Source organism: Phoca vitulina, unplaced genomic scaffold (genome assembly GCF_004348235.1).
Source record: "Phoca vitulina isolate PV1807 unplaced genomic scaffold, GSC_HSeal_1.0 scaffold31, whole genome shotgun sequence".
In the NCBI taxonomy this organism is placed as follows: Eukaryota; Metazoa; Chordata; class Mammalia; order Carnivora; family Phocidae; genus Phoca; species Phoca vitulina.
In genome coordinates this window covers 23275011-23293447 of record NW_022589734.1, presented here as the reverse complement: position 1 = coordinate 23293447, position 18437 = coordinate 23275011, and the positions used below count along the sequence as shown (strand labels likewise).

At 46.1% G+C, this 18437-nt stretch overlaps 1 protein-coding gene across 1 annotated transcript in view; it reads left to right on the top strand.

Moving 5' to 3' along the window:
- DCDC2 (doublecortin domain containing 2) overlaps nucleotides 1–18437 on the top strand; it is a 152204-nt gene that overhangs the window by 56235 nt on the left and 77532 nt on the right. The window contains exon 7 of the mRNA XM_032424886.1: nucleotides 5484–5646. Within this exon, the coding sequence (XP_032280777.1) occupies nucleotides 5484–5646 (163 nt within the window). The remainder of the gene's footprint in view (nucleotides 1–5483; nucleotides 5647–18437) is intronic.

Here is an 18437-nt window from a genome sequence, read left to right as displayed (position 1 = left end):
GGTGGGGCAGGACCGGAAAGAGCCTCTCTGGCAGAGGCAAGGGTCACAAAGGCCCTTGGTGAGGAGCGTGGCATCTTGGCATGTGAGGAGGGCAGGGAGAAGGCCAGAGTGGTCTGAGATGAGACTGGAGAGGCATGTAGGGCCAGGTCTGTAGACACCGTGCTAGGAGTTTGGATTTTATTCCTTGATGGGACACCATCTGAGGGTTAGAAGACGAGAAGAAGAGGGATGTTGTTGGTCTTACATTTCTGAGGGATCACTCCGGCTGTGGTGTCCACAGAGAAGCGGGTCAGGGGGAGAACCTAAGCAGGAGGCGGTGGGGCGCTGGACCCAGGCACGTGACGCAGGTGACCTGGGTGCCTATGACGAGTCCTCCTCGAGTATCTTCTAACTGTCGTCTCTGAGCGGTGCATTCAACCGACAGGCATTTACTGAGTGCATGTTATGTCCTGGGCACTGTCGTAGAGCTTATGGGAGGAGGGAGGCAGCGAGTCTAGAGAAAGCCCTGAGGATATGGAACGTGCGTTCTAGGGGAGGAGAAAGACAAATACACAACACACTTGGTGTTAATCGGGGATAAGCTTGAAGAAAAACACATCAGGGTATGGGAAGAGGAAGTGAGAGGGGGCTGTATCATCTGGGTGGTCAGGGCAGGCCTCTTTCAGGAGGTTATATTCGAGCAGAGGGGCAGAACCCGCCTGGCACACGGCAGGGGCTCACTAACCCTGTGCAGTGGGGGTGTGGTGCCCGGCAGTGAGCCGCACGGAGGGACCATCTCCGTCGGCAATTCCAAAGTCACAGACTTGGTTTTTTAACTGAAGGATTATTTTACTCCTGACCTTTAATTAATTGGGTCCCTGGAGAATGTACATGTTTTTAAAGATCGTTAACTGCTTGGCACTGAGTGGGGGTGTGCGTGAGGGGGCTAGGGGAGACCTAGCTCGGGACTGCAGGGACCACCCCCGAGGCAGCAGGAAAGGCACCCCCCAAACTGGTGATACAAGTCGAAGGGGATGCAGAGCTGGATTTTTAGGATTTCATTTCTCGCAGGGCTTTCTAGGAATCGCTCTGGTGCATAAGGAAGGGGAGTGTGGGTGGGGGCCTGATAGAACTTAGTGGGGAAAAAGGAGAAGCTGCAGGAGTCTGCAGAGGGGCCCCTGCTGGTGGGTCCGCAGCACCCACCCTTGTGGTAGGGAGTGCGGGTGATGAGGGGGCTTCTGGGCTCAGGCAGACCCTTCCAGAGCAGCTAAGGAACGAGACCAGAAAGCCATTCCCTACACAGACTCCCAGCGCTGGGGGATCACAGACATGAGCAAACTGAGAGTAATTTAACCTGCGGTTCTGGCCTTGAAAACAAAAGGAAGATAGAAGGGAATTGTGTTAAATCCTATTAAGTGAGAAGAACCACCCCCTGATCGGGGGAGGCTTCCCCGGGGCACACCACGCAGGATCAAGGCGGCCCCTAGTGGAAGACGTGTAAACTCGGAGATAGTTGAAAGGTAAAGCCTGAGTCCTTGTTCTTCCTACCACGTGGCCGATGTAGCCTGTGATCAGTAGTTTACAGACTCAAATATCGTCATTGCTAACGTTCTGGTGAAAAACAACAACAACAACAAAACCAACACGATTATCCGTGTATCACAAGGTCACTGTGAAGCAAGATAAATTCCAGATGCTCCCAAAGCTCCATTTTGCCTTTTGGGAAACCGAGTCCGGTATGGAGAAAGGGGCTTTTCGCCACTTGCCATCACCAGATACATCAGCGAGAGAAATACCAGCCTGAGTTTGGGTCCGGCTTCCTGGTCAGGAGTCTCCCTCCTGGGCGCGTCTCCGAAACACGCCGAGGCGGAGGCAAGGCCCTCCCAGCATTATCTTAAACTCGATGTTTTCCGGCACGTGTCCATGGGGGCTGGGGCCGCGTTTCCTGTTGTAAAGAAAGACACCTGACTTGAGTGGCTCGTGTTGGAAAGAGCCTAGGGAGCTACTAAAAAAAACCAAGTTTCGGGGCGCCTGGGTGGCTCAGTCGTTAAGCGTCTGCCTTCAGCTCGGGTCATGATCCCAGGGTCCTGGGATCGAGCCCCGCATTGGGCTCCCTGCTCTGCGGGAAGCCTGCTTCTCCCTCTCCCACTCCCCTTGCTTGTGTTCCTGCTCTTGCTATCTCTCTTTCTCTGAAAGATGAACCCCGAGTTTCAGTAAAGTCGGGGAGCTCGAAGGGCACCTTTCAGAGCTGTCAGATGCACTGCTGTGTGGCAGGCGGGAGGCAGGGCAGTGGTCCAGGTCCTGGGGGTCCGGTTCCCGTGTGGGACACGCTGCAAAATCAGGCCCCTGCTTCGTTGTCTTCCCTTCGGCGCGAAGCCACAGTTTGTCACTTCCCGGTGGCCTTCTCGGGGAATCATGCCATATAATAAATATTTGCAGTGCCGTGGCATCAGGAAGCTTCCGTGTAGCAGAAAAATCAGACCTGGGGAACCTTGAGAAAGTTAATCCCCTGTATCTGCAAAATGGTGACGATAATACCATATTTGTGTTAAACCGGTATTTAGCACGTAAGAAGTACTCGTTAATACTGTTTTATGAACTGGCAGAGCTGTATGAGAATGGCAAAACTCCTTTATTTCCTATGCCCCCCAGATAGCCACAGCTCTCCATTTATGTATCCAGGTTATGAGTCACATGCGGAAGTCTCAAAAAGGGAAGGAAAAATCCCCCTCTCCATTCCTCTGTCCCCACCCCACCCTCTCTAATTTATTTGTAGATCACCTATAATTTATATAATTAACTATGTGAATAAATATGAATATATAATATATAAATATGAATATGTAATATAATATAATATATAATATATGAATATATAATATAAATATGAATATATGATAATATATAATAAATATGAATATGAATAATATATTATATATTTAATATTATGTATTATATATTTAATACATATAAATTTAAATTTAATATATTTTATATATTTAAATTTAATATATTTAATATATTTATATTTATATTTAATATATTTTTAAATTTATATTTAATATAAATATAAATATATAATATATATAAACTTAAATATAAATTTATATAATATAAATTATATAAATATAATTGTATTAATTTATATTATATAGTTTATATGTTTGTGCATAATTATTATATATTTATATTGTTAGCACTTTAGATGAATCAACATTTTTTTCTTTGTTAAAAAAAGACAGGCATTTAAATTGTTTCCAGGCTTCTAGTTACAAAACAAATCCTTCCCTTTGTTTTAGTTTAGTGTAGTCCTCACAAAGCGCCCAACAATCAGTCATTGATTCAATAATTGCATGCGTGGGGGTCCATCACCAAAGCCATGCTATGTAGCATTATTGGAATCCACCAGGCTTTCTCGATGCTCCAAAATAAACCCTTTGGAGCGTCCTTATCAGAAATGGAGCAAATCAGAACTTCCCGTAGAGTCAACAAGAGAGTTGACTTTTAAAGTTGCGTGAATCCCGGGCACAATTCCGCTTCTCCCTGGTCACACACCATTTGCAGAAAATGCCTTTTCCCAGAGAGCTGTGAGGGACCATCCTGCCCAGATCCAGGGGCTCTCACTCACTCAGCTTCATATTAGTTCTCGAAAGTTCCACAGCATCTCTGAACCTTCCAGTAGGCTTGCTGGAAAGGTGACTCCGCTCATCCAAGGCTTTTGAAGTTTCAAAATCGTGGGACGAACAGATGCTATGGAAAACAGGCTGGAACATGAGACCTGGCGGATGGGTGTGGAATCCCCACTATAATTGTGTGATCTGTTTCTTCTGCCAGGCAGTCCACGGGCCTTGTGAGAAAGAATCACTGGAGAAAAGGAAGGAAAATAAGCAACAACTCTGGTTGCAGTTAATGCAATAATTAAATGGAAGCGTATGTTTAAATTGCAGTTGGAATGGGAAATTAAATTATGCAAAGGAGTGTTAGAGATTTGGACAAGTTTTCATACTGTTAATAAATCTATGCATAATTCATTTTCTTGTAGGCTATGACAAAATAGCATAAATAACTTCATTTGTAAGGCTGTGAGTTTTTCTATTCTTAATTGGGTGATGGCTAAAACCATTTCAGTGCTTCTGGATGACTGAATATATAAATGTTTAAAATGAGCAGTTATAATAGGTTTCTAGGCAGATTTGTTTATTTAATATTACTACATTTATTTTCAGATCCTAGCATAGTACAGATGTTGCATAAAGATTTCACCCAATATGGTGTGAGTTGGATCTGATTTTTAAGGAAAGACATACTAACTCTGCTCTTGGAGAAAGCACTCTGCTACTCTTCAAGCAAATACTGCCCGACAGGCACCGTACTAGTAATTTTATAAATGTTACCATTTCCTCGTCACGATAGACCTAAAGGCAGGTGCGTTAGCCCCACTCAACTGAGAAGGCCACGGCCAAAGAAGGCAGGAGGTAGCCGGAGGTCCCACTGGCGGTTAGTGGCAGCGCAGTGGCTCTGAGCCACGTATTTTGGTCTCTAAAACTTGCATTCTTTCTACTTCCTGCAGCCTCACACCTTATACACTCAAGACACTCAAGTGGGTTTAGCACCTGAGCATCCGAGAACCAGGTTGTCTTGTTAGGAGGGAGGTTCTTGCTGTAGCAATGGCCAAGCAGCAAGACCGAGTCTGAGCGCACCTGTTCTTTGGGAGCTCACAGTGGTCACCATTGTGGTGGCTGTTACGTGGCTCCCCAGGAGCTGTACTGGGGCCAGGGAAACTCATCCTCGCCTTCACGCTGAAGAGCCTCCTTTGCAGAGGCAAGGTCTTCGTTCCCAGAGGCACGTGGAGACCACAGGCAACCACTGAATGTATGATCACTGGTGGTTGCCTTGCAGGGGCGTGATCTTGAGCTGCTCGGGTCCATGTGGCTCTGGATTTGCGATTCTCAGGGAGCATGGCAGTCACCAGCAGATGAGTACGTATTTGAGGATTTCTACAAGCACAGTGTGTGTCTCCTTGTGTGATGATACCCGCGTATTCACAGTGACCACTAGTTAAGAAGGTATTTCTAGATTAAGTGGTCAAACTGAGGGCTGTCACTTCTCCTCGTCCAGTAGATTTTTCTGGAGGGAGAGGATGGTTAAGGCAATGACCTTGCTGGCTCCGTGACCTTGGGCAAGACTCATTTCTTCCTCTCTGCAATGGGCGAAAACAGTGCCTGCCTCAGGGTTGTGAGGATTGAAATAATTTTATAGAATGTCTGGTACATATTAAGTGTTCAATACTTTTTAGCTATATTTTAATTCTCGTGCTTCTGCTAGACCCTTCTCCTGGGACCAGGAAAAGTTAACGTACATATTAAAACAGAGAACGGGGAATCAGCAGAATATGTCCACTCCCGCCCCTGCCCTGTTTACCGCCGGTTAATGACTGACATTGACTAGGAGTTACTTTGGGATTTCATTAGCCCATGGTAAGGGTCTAATCTTCTGCCACTCAGGGAAATGATCGTCAATCCAAGTCAACAGTTGGATCCAGCGACCACGCTTCCCCTCAGCCCCCAAAGAGGAAAGGGAAAAAAGAGGAGGTGAATTTGGAAAAACCCAAGAAAGGGAAACAAAACGTAAAGTTAAAGAACTCACCACAAATAAGTCCAAACAGTGGTAAGTTTGTCCTTGTTATTATTATATTGTTTTTATGGATTATCATCTTAAGGCTTTGATATGATTTTAATTCTTAAATAGATCTGTTTGTTTCTTTGGACCCATGGAAGATGCTCCTTATCGTCCTATAGGAGAGTTTTCAAAGAAGATTTTTGTGTAGGAAAGATTCTTCTGTTTCTCCTGCCAAAATTTCTGTTTGTAATTAGAGGTTGTGTACAAGAACACATGCTTTGAGGTAAAATATTTCTTGTGGTGGTCTCGTATAAAAAAAGGTGAATCTTGTCATCCTTTTCCTCTATTGAAAGGGCTTGATTAACATGTTTACCAACTACTGTTGACATTGGTCTCTCTTACTTGTGTGTCTACAACCCTTGTTCACATTGATCACAAGTTACTTTTAGTCACAGATCCCTTTCTCCAAAAAGATGTTTTCCTAATTTTACTGATATCCAAGAGAATACGACACACCCAGAGAACATTGCCAGTAGGACGTGTCCCCAAATTAGTTCTGTATCTTGCATCACCAGGTAAGAGATGCCATAAACTAAGTTTTTAAACATTTTCATCAGTATGAGATTTGTGCAGTCAGAATTGTGAACTTTCATGGGAAGACTTTTCATGGGAACTTTTGGGAAGACAGGCTCTTTTTGGTTTCATTCCAAGCATGGTGTCAGTGGGACGAACCTGCAGGGGTGGAGGGGTGGAGGGCTGGCCGGGCCACAGCCCCGTGCAGGGACTGCTTCTCCTTCACCCTGGGATCCCCTCACACACCTGCTGGGGAACATGCTGGGCGGGAGGGAGGAGGATGAATGGGCTGTTATTGCGGATTCATGGCCAGCTCTCTGTCTTCCACTTGGGAGCTTCAGCTTCTTTTGAAGTTGATGTGAAGAGTCACATTAGAATGACAGCTACTGTGGGCCTCACAACGAAGGGGACACATGAACTCGTGGGGGCTCAGAGGATGAGGCAGGCGATGAAGGAGTCGTGGGAAAGCTGCGTGAGACTAAGTGAGAGAAACAGCCTGCATGACGAGCCAGTTACAAAGAGGAGATAGAACGGAGGGGGCTTTGCATCATTTCGGTGACGGAGACCAGCTGGGGAAGGGCAGAGGGGGCTTTGCATCATTTCGGTGATGGAGACCAGCTGGGGAAGGGCAGAGGGGGCTTTGCATCATTTCAGTGATGGAGACCAGCTGGGGCTGGGGGGTCCTGGATTCTCCTTGCAGCTCTGCTCTAGACCTTGGGCAAGCCACTTAACTTTGGGGGGCCACATCAGCTCTCTGCAAAATGTGGGCTCATATTAAGATTGAGCTTGAATGTTTGCTTATCATTAAGTCTGTATCATCCCTCACAGATGACGATGAAACAGGGGAAGCCAGGGTCAAATGTGGCCAACGAATGTTTATTGAATGCATATTTTACGGCAGGCGCCAAAGGAAAGAAGCTAGCCTGGAAGAATATGCCATACCTTGAGGATTTAAAATCATAGAGGCTTTATTTTAATCAGTATACCAGATTGTGAAGCCCCCAAGGCCCTGGGCTGGGTCTTCCTAGTTGTTATGTTTTTATTCGCAATAACTGGCACGGGTCTGATAGATACGAGACCCTTAATAAATATTGGCAAACGAGCGCTGGAACATAGAACACAACATAGACAGGTCGCTGTAATACTTTGAAACTCTTCACGAATATTTTTCATTAAAGGCTTTTGTAAAATGTGGCTTATTTTCTGTGAGGCTCATCTTAGCATGTGAAAAATCCTCCTCCTAGTTTGTATATTTTATTGTATATTCCTCCTCCTAGTTTGTATATTTTAAAGTCTTCAGTTTCAGCAGTTGCTTCTCAGGAGAAAGGGGACCTTCACCTTGTCATTCTCATTTGCAGAAATTACGTAGGATGAGGTTACACCCACAGTTTCCTCTTGCACTGGAAAGGAACCTTTACGGAACAGCTAAATGATCAGTACTTTTGCTTTCGTAGAAATTCTCAGTTTTCAGCAATGGTACGTTTGGGGTTGAAAATAAGAAACATGTTGAGCGTTGAGTCAAGTTATTATTATTTTTTAAAGTGCTTGGAAAAGGTGGAAGGCCGTTGCTGTTCAACCCCTTGTCTTTGGAGAGCCTGGCAATTGTTTTAGATTATTGCCCATGTTAAGTGTCTATTCTCCAGTGTCGTTTTATAATGAGCGGAATGTAGGCTTCTAACTGCTGGACCTCTGGTGTCTTTTATTTTTTGTTTTTAAAGATTTATTTATTTGTCAGAGAGAGCAAGAGCACAAGCAGGGGTGAGGAGCAGAGGGAGAGGGAGAAGCAGACTCCTCACTGAGCAGGGAGCCCAATGTGGGGCTTGATCCCAGGACCCTGAGATCATGACCTGAGCCAAACACAGACGCTTCACCAACTGAGCCACCTAGGCACCCCCTGCTGGTGTCTTTCAAGCGACAGTTTGGGGGAGTGGAACCTCCCCCCCCCCCCCCCCCCACCTCCCCCCGCCCGGCCCAGTAAGAAACTTAGGTGATCCAGAAGTGTACATAAGAGTTGAGATGAAGCATTTTGTATCTTTTCCTCTCGATAGAAAGAACATACAACCTGGAAGATGAATCTTGGCTTCCAAAAACAATTTTTTTTTCCAGGGAAAATGAAAAAAAAAAAGGATTTTGTTCACTAGATTAAATCATCACTTGACAAATTTAAGGATATTAGCTTAAGTCCATAGTTTTGAAAATTGAGCTATTTCCCCCATCAGCTCTCCCTCCAGATGTCTTTGGCTATAGAAATTTTTCAGGTTATAGTATCAGATCTCTCCTTTTCTCACTCCTTAATTCAGCTTCATATTAATTTATTCTCACAATTGTTTTTTACTTTAATGTCCTCTAGTCTAGTAATTAGAACCAAGTGTGTGCTTTTGGATAGTCATATCTCAAGAGCGCTTATTGTCTAGAAAAGTAAAAGCAATAGGACTGTAAGCAAAATGAAAGGGAAGGTGTGTGGTGAGTCAAGATAATGAGTAAAAAATGCAAGAATTTAATACTGTATTGTATATTTGAAAGTTGCTAAGAGAGTAGGTATTAAAAGTTCTCATCACAAGGAAAAGTTTGTTGTTGTTGTTGTTTTTGTAACCTTGTATGGTAACAGATGTTAACTAGACTTACTGTGGTGATTGTTTTGTAATATATACAAATATCGAATAAAAAATGCAAGAATTTGATGTTAGAGATGAAACATAGTTTTTTCTACTTACCAATATTTTACATTTGGGATTAAGTGGTTGATTTAATTTTCTTTCAAAGTGTTAAATTTTAGAGTTAGGATGAATATCTAGATCATCTCATAACGTATGATAAATTGTGCAAATTTTTGGTCCAGTGTTTGTTACCTATATACTGTTCTAATGTTAATGAGAAGAAAGAGACTGTGTATCTTGATTTTTATTGTAATGTAGGCTGTAGTCATACCTGTTGTCTTTCTTCTACTGTTGATATTTACTGATATTTGGGTGTCTAGTGCTATATGAATGAGCAGTGCTGATATCTGTCTGTAGATGGCAACCTGGCTCTAATTTTATTTTTTTCTTTTGCTTTTCTTTTCCTTTTTTTTTTTTTTCTTTCCGACTCTGTTTCTTTCTGTAATAGTAAAGCTTAATAATTCAAGCAGAGCTGTGACATATTTCTTCAGGGAAACAAATCCCATTTTCTTTTGGTAGCCAAGATGCAAAGTAAGATTGGTTGGTGATTGATGAAGTTGGGTGTGAAATGCATTTTTAGAGCTGCATTTAAATACCAGCTTAACTGGCCAGCCTGTTTTCCATACACTTTCCACTTGATTTGTGGTGCCTTGAGATACGTTTTAGAGGCTGTTAACTAGCTACCCTTTCCACCACGAGCAAAGTGGTAATGATGATTGTCTTGAAAAATAGTATTTTGGGATTGATTGTTTTCATTGATATTTTAAATATTTTCTGTGTGAAAAAAAATTAGTGTCTTTAGAACCCTCGGAACCCAGGAAGTGCAGTGAATTTTAGGGCTCCTTAGAAATATTGGAAAGGCTGCAGAGAAAATAGGCAGGGCTGTGTTCCTGCAGCTTATGTGGTATTGATCATTACAAACACTTTTTTTAAAGCAGTGTTTTTTTGTTTTTGCTTTTTTTTGCCTATATTTTTATATTTTTATTATGTTCATAAAGCAGAGTTTTAAAACGTAAGCAAAAACAAGACTTGTTTTCTTTTGAAGGATGTTTGATTCTCTTTCTGTTTGCGGGTGTGAGTGTGTGCGTGAGCGTGCAAGTGCGCGCGCACACACACACACACACACACACACACACACAGACTAGTGTCCTACTTGGTAAGTTCCTGGCTTATTCCCAGCATCAGTTCTGTGATAGTTCCTAAGGAACTTGACATGTTTAGATTCCTGATGAATGATGGGGAGCAGGTGCAGCATCAGGAAGGGATGTCTGAATATTACGACCTTGCTGGGTGAGTGCCCTTGAGCGGTCACGCTCCTAAACTTTCTAACAGCTACACTCTGCACATGCTTTGCTGCGTTCCCCCGGGGAAGGAGCATTACTGCCATCCGTCCTCGCAGTCAGATCGCGGGGCGTTGAAACTTGAGCTGCTTCGGTTCAGCCCATGAACCAGCTCAGGCACTTACTTGTGTGGTTCCCCGGTCACAGGAGGCTCTGAAAATAGAACAAGAAGCACGTTTCCAATGGGCTCCCCCAGGCCTCACCCTCTGAGGGGGGCTCAGGTACGGGAAGAAAGTCTATCAGAAGGCACCAGGATGAGTTCACAAAACAGGGCACTGGTTTTGTTTAAGACTCCGCGCTAAGATTTAGGATTCGTTGGTGTCTGGTGCCGCCCCCTCACCTTTGGGCGGAGAAATGCAGGCTTTTCATTCCCGCGTCGACGGTGACTTAGCTCCGAAGCAGTGTGGACTGTGGGATATGGGTCACGTTTTACTACATCAAGTCCCAGGGCGATAAAAATTTATAAAGCAAGCATTCCCCCATACCTCAGGGATCCTTGTTGGAATGACCTATTGTCCGACGGGATTCTAGTACATAAAGGATTTTAGTATTTCTTGAAGGTTTATTATGGTATTCCAGTTCTTTTACTAAAAATTAGTTTAGGAATGTCTACTTTGCTGTTCACTTCAGCTCCGGGAGGTTGAAAAATTAGAGGCTGGCTGACTTACCAGGAAGATGTTTATCTTTTTTGAGAGGAGAACCTTTTCAAAAGAGAATCTGTTTGTATCCTGCTTTCTTACACACTTCGTACCCCAGATGGAGAATTACTCTGAGAAAACCATTCTTTTTACAGCGGAGGTAGGATTGAGACCTCTGTAGGAAATTTCGTTTGGGGGGCTGCTTTTTTTTTAATGTAGCCCAGGGTTGGGGTGGGAAGATACTTTTTTGTTTTCACAAGGCAGAGTTAGGGAGCTGTTGAATTACATTAGCTGTTTCCAAACCTTTGGAAGATTTTTATCCCAGAAATTCACTCTCTGTAGGTATTTTAGTACTAACCTCCTGTTTTCCATACGAGTAGCCCACAAAGTTCTGTGTAACCCATAATGCATTTTAATTCTCACCCCATACACACACATGCCGTGCACGTTCCCTGCCATGCCCACTCTAGTGTGTCTAGTGGGAAAGTGAGCTTTTGAAAGTTCCATTTTGGAATGCTGAGGACCGTGGTGCCCTGCTGCCCTCAGTCAAATTTCTGGTGTAGGCCAAAGAGGCTGAGGTCAGGGATCCAACTGACTGGGTTTGGGTCTGAGGAAGAATGCAGAGGTTGGGGGCCCAGACCTGGCATTATGGGGCTTGGCAGGGGTTGGGGGGACACTGAGGTCTGGGATGAGGTTCTTTTATTATTTGATCCTCTGCAAGAGGAGAATGTTGGGATTGTCTCATCTTTATTTTTTCCCCTAGCTTTAGGCTTTGGCGCATCAGCTTCCCTTTCCATGGATGCTGCCCATTACTTGTAGACAGGGCCTCATTACTTCTTGACCCCTCAAAGACCCCAACAAATTCGCAATTATTTCTTTGATCCTGCTGCCTCCAGAGTTAGCTGTGAACTTTTCTCTAGCGTACTCTAGAGAAAACGAAATTTGTACCCATGGTGAGTTCCTGGCACACCAGAGACTCAAGGAACTTGAGTGTGGCTCATCTGCTTTTCAGGGAGAAGCTGAAACTGGGTTATCCCCAGCGGGGCCTTTCATCCTGGGGTCTGAGGTGGGGCTCGGACTGAGGCTGGCTTGGGGCGGGTCTCATGTCAGGGACGGCTGCGAGATGCTGATCGTGGGGCTGACGTGGAGCAGGGAGGAAGAAGAAAGAGCCAGGTCTCTTCCCAGCTCCCTCTCTTCTGCTAGCAGGGGTGAGGTAAAACCAGGACAGGGGGGTGGGTCCTTTCGAGGGTTGGCAACTCCTCAGCTGTCACTCTCTCATGAGACACAGACAAGCCCCCCGAACATCCTGCTCGGAGTAGCACTTAGCGTTAGTTGAGTAAGTGAGAGTGTGTGTGTGTGTGTGTGTGTGTAGGTCCATTATGTCTACGTTTGTGTTAACTATTAAAGCCTCCAAATTGCAAACCCTGATGAATGGCACAATTCTGATACCCAGGCTCCAGAACATCTCCATTGTGGGTTTTAATCTGATATTTTATAAACTCCATCTACCAATCCTCAGAATTAGAGAAACAGCATTTCCCTAGGTTTACAAATGGGAGAGAAAAAGAGGAGAAACCCAATTTCCCAGAGTCAAATGGTCTATCAGTGCCGAGAGATTTCTGGAAATTGCCATGCTGACCCATTGCGGGCTGAGAGGCAGATGTCCCCATGGGGTTATCCGTGGGGCGCAGATGCCCGTGAGTGGAGGGGGGAGAGAGTGAGGGAGCCTTCGGTGGGGGGAAGCTCTGAGCCGTCTCCCTTCGGTTTGGTGGTGAGAGTGTTGACATATCACAGTTGACCCTGAAGCTTATCTGAGAGATTGCGAGGAGTTCCCACCTTTCTTCTCTTCCATTCTTCAATGTTTCATCTTCCCTTTGTAAACAGGGGTGATGGATTTGAGCCCTTTCCGTTCTGTAGGTGGGAGGAATGAGTTATCACCAACGAGATTTTCCTCTTCAGCAATGTGGTGTGATGGTGGGTTTTCTCTACCCTCGGACCTGAGTCCAGGCCTTCCGCTGCGTTCAGACCCACGTCTTCAGAGTTTGGGAGCCTGGAACAGGTGAATACTTTTGAGGCTGACCTCTAGTTTATTTATCAAATGGTCCAATCTTATTTTTTTGAGATGATTTTTAGTTACATTCTAGGACTTCACCTCTTGCAACCCAAGCCCTTCTGAGCATCTGAATTTCCTTCTCCATATTTCATGAATCGTGGACTTAGGAGCCCCGCCCCCTTTCGAAGACCATCGCGTTCATGTCTTCAGTGAGTGCTTCCAGTGTACCACACATTTTGTAATCAGCAGGATGCCTCCGTTCCCTCTCTTTTGTGCTCCCTGCTCAGCACTAGCAGAGTTTCTTCCGGAAGCCATCATTATACCTTGACCAAGAAGTCGTCCTCGATAAAGTAGAAGCAATTCCCTTCTCCTTTTTCATGACCCAACTCCATTTACCACTCGTAAATGCTGAAGTGTGTCTATGTGCTAGACACGTTTTTCCTTCTTGCTGATACGCCTCTGTATCCCTTTTGTCCATGTGCAAGACAGGGCAGGGGTCTTTCCCCACTCATATGAGACACCAGGACGCTTTTGTACCCCGGGGTCTATTTTATATATGAACGCTATTTTTATTCTTCTCAGGAACCCTCGTTGTTTTTGAAATAAGATATAACCTGTGTTGCAAATTACCACGTAGCGTGCCACCACCATGAGGGTAAAGATAAGGAGAAAATATCTGCAAAGTACTTTTGAGTTTTGTAGGTTTAAAGCTATCTGTTTATTCTTATTTTATACACCTGGATGATAATACCAAATTGGGCAACATATCATTCCCCTGAAAATGCCATCCATCGGGATGTCTGGGTGGCTTAGTCGTTAAGTGTCTGCCTTCGGCTCAGGTCATGATCCCAGGGTCCTGGGATCAAGCCCCGCATTAGGCTCCCTGCTCAGCAGAGAGCCTGCTTCTCCCACTCCCCCTGCTTGTGCTCTCTCTCTCTGTCAAATAAATAAGTAAAATCTTAAAAAAATACATTAAAAAAAAAAAAAGAAAAGAAAATGCCGTCTGTACTGAAAGACACATTTCACGGGGAGCGAAGCTGACAGGCCCCTTCTGCCCCTGCCCAAGTTCAGAGCACACGTCCGTCATCTTTGGACTGATTGGAGCTGGCTTCCTCCCGGGCTTTGTGGTGCTAATGGGAAGGGCGCCAATGCAAAGGGGTAGTCGTTTTACGGAGGAGTCTTCCCTGTGCCACGGTAAGAAACAGGCGTCCTCCGCCCAGGTCACTGAGGACAATTCCTGCGACCTTGGTGAGGCTGCCCGGTGCTCTGCACCGGCTCTCACCCAGGGAACTTACGGTCGCTTCCTAAAGTGGGTTCCGTGGAACAGCAGTTTTGCGTGCTCCGAATAGATGTTTCTTGTAGTAAGAGCGCCAAGCTCAAACAGAAGTTTGGGAAATGTTGGGTTATACCGAGTTCAGCCATCATCTTTGCTGCAGAGTCCGCAGAGCCTTTCACGTGGAAGTGTCCCCTACTTCTTCAGACTCTGGATCCCCGTTGTGGAAGCGGGTTGGCAGGAAGACGGTTGTGCAGGGCACAGCGTGGGGGGCGCTGGGCTGGGTAGCCATACAGCGCCGCTTCCTTGCAGGTTGCAAGGCATGGGAGGATTTCTGACGGGGATTCACTGAGACACCGTCTCTTCGTGTGCTTCTGCTCAGAGCAAAAGCTCATGGGAGCAGCTCACCTTTTCCGAGCATTCACTGCGCCAGGGACTGGACTGAGCGCTGTAGGTTTACGGTCTCATTAAACCTTCCGATCAGCCCTAGGACTCAGGCGTCATTACTGTTAGCATCATCCTCATTTAACTGATAAAGGAACCACAACGCTGAAGGGTTAAGAAGTTTGCGTTTGGCCAAACAAGCAGCCAGCACGAGACCCATGGTTTCGGTCTGTCGTAGGATGCTGTCTGGGGGCCTGCATGGCCTCGCTCGCATCCGGGCAGCGAAGCCCCGGAGTGTCGCCATCAGTAGGCAGGGTGACAGTGGGAAGTCACAACGGCCTGTGTGTGCATATGGGGACCAGTAGTCATGTTTATTAGTGACGGCCAAATAAAATCGACGGCATGCTTTTGAGAGCACTCAGGTTCAGACAGATCTAAGAATTCTAGCGCACTCTGCCTCACCGTGTTCGGTTCCCTTTCTGGCTACGAGGGTCTTTAAGGAGACGTCACGGCAGTGGGAGATGGGGGACCCAGGGTCAGAGTGAGGAAATCCCACGCCGACCACAAGTCCAGGTTGCCTCCTGTCCGTCTGACCGGCCAGCTCTAAATTGGAGGTTCCTGTGGCCCCTCCATGGATCCGACAGTTTGCTGGCTCAGGCCGCAGAACTCAGTAGGACCGTTGACTGACCAGCTCACTGGTTTGTTGTAAAGGATACAACTCAGGGGCAGCCAGATGGAAGAGAGGCTCGGGGCAACGTGTGGGGGCAGGGACGTGAGGCTTCCGGGCCCTTCTAGCCAGCTCCATGCCTCAGCCAATCTGGGAGCTCTCCAAACCCCTTTGTGTAGGGTTTTGTAAATAGAGGTTTCATTATGTAGGCATGACCGATTAAATCAGTGCCATGAGTGATGGACTCCTCCTCCGGCCCCTCGGCCCTCCCTGGAGGTGTGGGAGCGGGCGATGGGACCGGAAGTTTGCCACCCCCTAATCACATGGTTGGTTCTCCTGGCCACTGGCCCCCATCCTTAGGAGTTCTCTGGAAGTCACCTCATTCGCTTAAACTCAGATGTGGTTGAAAGAGCTTGTTATAAATAGCAAGACGCTTTTCCACCTCTGCTCTGGAATTGTTTGAGGAACTGGAGTTATTTGAGGACAAAAGATTAAATATTGAAAGATGCTCACATTCCTCTTTATCACTTAGGAAATTACAAACATGTTAGGAGCTCTGCTCCAGGAACCCCGGACCAGGCCAAAATGTATTTCTTACTCTATGATGCTATCCCATTCAGCGTGTCTGAGAATGTCTTCATCATGCTCTCATGTTTAATTTTTAGTTTGGACAGACCTAGAATTCTTGGTTGGGAATACTTTTCACTGAGTGTTCTGAATGTATTACTTCATTGTTGCTGTTAAGAAATCCGATGCCATTCACACTCCTGCTTATCTGAATGGGTTTCCCCAAAACTTCACTTGATAGGTAAGGATCTCAGAAAAGGACTTGAGTGCAAGTAGTTCATTTGGGAGGTGATTCCAGAAGCATGGGCAGGTCTGACGTGGAAGAGAGGAGAGCTTAGAAGGGGGAGGGGGGTTACTCTTAAGGGGGTCCTCTGTGGGCAACTGGGGAGTCTTGCTGCTGGAACCTTCTGAGAGAGTATGTGAAACATACCTCAAAACTGTCCAGTGCAGGCAGGGGTGAGGACACCGAGACATCTGTCTGCTAAATCCTGTCCTTCGTTGGTTGAGGGTGGTTCTTGGAACAGTAACTCCCTGGTGCTCTGGCCTGTCCACGTCTGTGGCCAGAGAAAGGCCTTGGGCAAAGTCAGGAACTTGAAGTGCAGTAGACTTCTGGGTTGGGCCGAGAGGATGAGGGCAGGGTGTGGAGGTGGCCTGCTGTGGCCCGGGACAGGGAAAATGTTGGACTTGACAATCTTTGACGGTGGATAGAGGAGAGAGGGCGGGTTTGAGAAATATGTAGGAGACAGAATGAATGTGACCTGAGGTCACGTGGGACGGTGTGAGAGAGTAAGTGGGACCCGAGGGGCCTGAGTAGATGGTTGTGTCATTAACTTTCGGGGGATGCATCCATGAGAAGGGGAAGACTTAACGCGTGCAGACAGAGGGACCTGTCTGGCACTCGGTACAGGTGTACATGGACCAGCTGGAAATGGAAAGACTCCTCTTGCAGAGGTACCTCCTGAGGTCATCAGCTGATGGGTGAGCATCGAAGTCAAGTGCAGGAGAAGATGCCCCAGGGAGGACCCGTAGACCTAGAGGAGAAGGGGCAACCCCCGACTCTTAGAGCAAGTTCAGAAGGAGGACGTGGAGAAGTAGGCATGAAAAAACATCTGTACAGCCCTTACACCTCTAATTACCTCGCTCATCTTAGGGCGCAAACACTGCGGGGTAGGTGTCGTTCATAGATGGAAATCCTAATTTCCACTCTGCAGATCTGAAGACTAGCGTACAGGAAGATTTAGTATCCTGCAGTCTGCAGCAGGCCAGAAAGCGTGTAACAAGTGACATTTATTGCCAAGGTGTCCCGGCATGTGAGCCAAGGTCCGCTGCCCTCAGGTTTAGAGTTTTTCCATGATCGCAGTGGCCCTAATCAGACTTTGTAGTTGTGTAGAGCCCAAATGTGTCGGAGAGATTCTGGGTCTATTTTCTGGGAAGCTAAGACCAGACAGAAGGTGCGAAGCCCTATGCCTATCACCGAGCAGCTTGGTACGGCGTAGCCTGCGTGGAGTTATTAACCTGTACGCAACGAGTGAGAAAGCGTTGACGTCTCAGATCGAAAACAGAGACAGACCCATTATGCGCAGTAATTGAACACCGAAAAGTAATAGCAAGAAAATTGATTCAGACTGTACTTAATGAGGGATATGAAGGAAATGATAGTTCAGAATCCTGAAATTGTTTTTAGTAAGAGGTGAGCACGCTGCAATCCGAATATGAAGGACTATTCCTCTCTCACTGCAGAACTACCAAAAAGATCCAGCTGGAAAGTCCCCATGTCAGACCAGCCCAAGAATGTATTAGGGGCCCAAGGGAACGATGGCTGTTTTTCTCAACTGAAAGAAGAATGCCACCATTTGCGCCTCCCTGGGACCCGAGTTCCCAATGATTCCGTCTGATGTTGGCATGCGTGCTGTGGGCTGTCATTGCCCTGCATGACAAGAAGAAGAGCCACCCCTGGCGGAAACAAACCATCGCTGACCGACGGGCTCCCTATTTTTTTCTGGTGCTTTCTGCCTTAGCGCATTTGAGATTTATTGCATTTTCCATTTGGTAAGGTGTGCTAACTAAAACAGACTTCCAGATCTAATTAGTCCAGCGCTCAGTAACGTTTAGATGGACAAACTCATCCCTTACGGATTTTTATTTTCTCGGACAGAAGGGACAAAGGAATGAAGTTTCTTTGGTGGCTAGATGGATATAAGGCAGTTTATCATTTGTGAGCCTGGTTTCCTGTTTAATTTTTTAGAAATTACTTTGGAAGAACAATCAAATTTCTCTTTAGACCTTATTCCCAGGTTGACCCTGAGGTTATAATTTAGAAGCGCAGTTGTGGTTATTTAGCATTTTTATAATGATGGAGCGTTAATGAAAATGAACGGGAGAACACTTTTATAAAAAGTGGCAAGTGCCTAAAGAGGCTATTGGTTGATTGCAGGGTGTGTGTAAGGAGCCATGAATTCGTCTGGACTGGTCTCCAAAATGTTCCTGCAGAAATGAGGACCTTGAGTACTTGGAATCAGGGAGCCTGGAGGTGGGGGGCCGGGGAGCCCCATCGTTCACTCACACTGCCCCAGGGAGCTGCCTTGTTGCTTCTCCCCCCTCTCCCCTCCCAGACTCAGTTGCTGCTCCAGTCCAAGGCCCAAAGCTGAAGTAAGTGTTTAACGGGTGAAGGTCAGCAGGATCAGAAA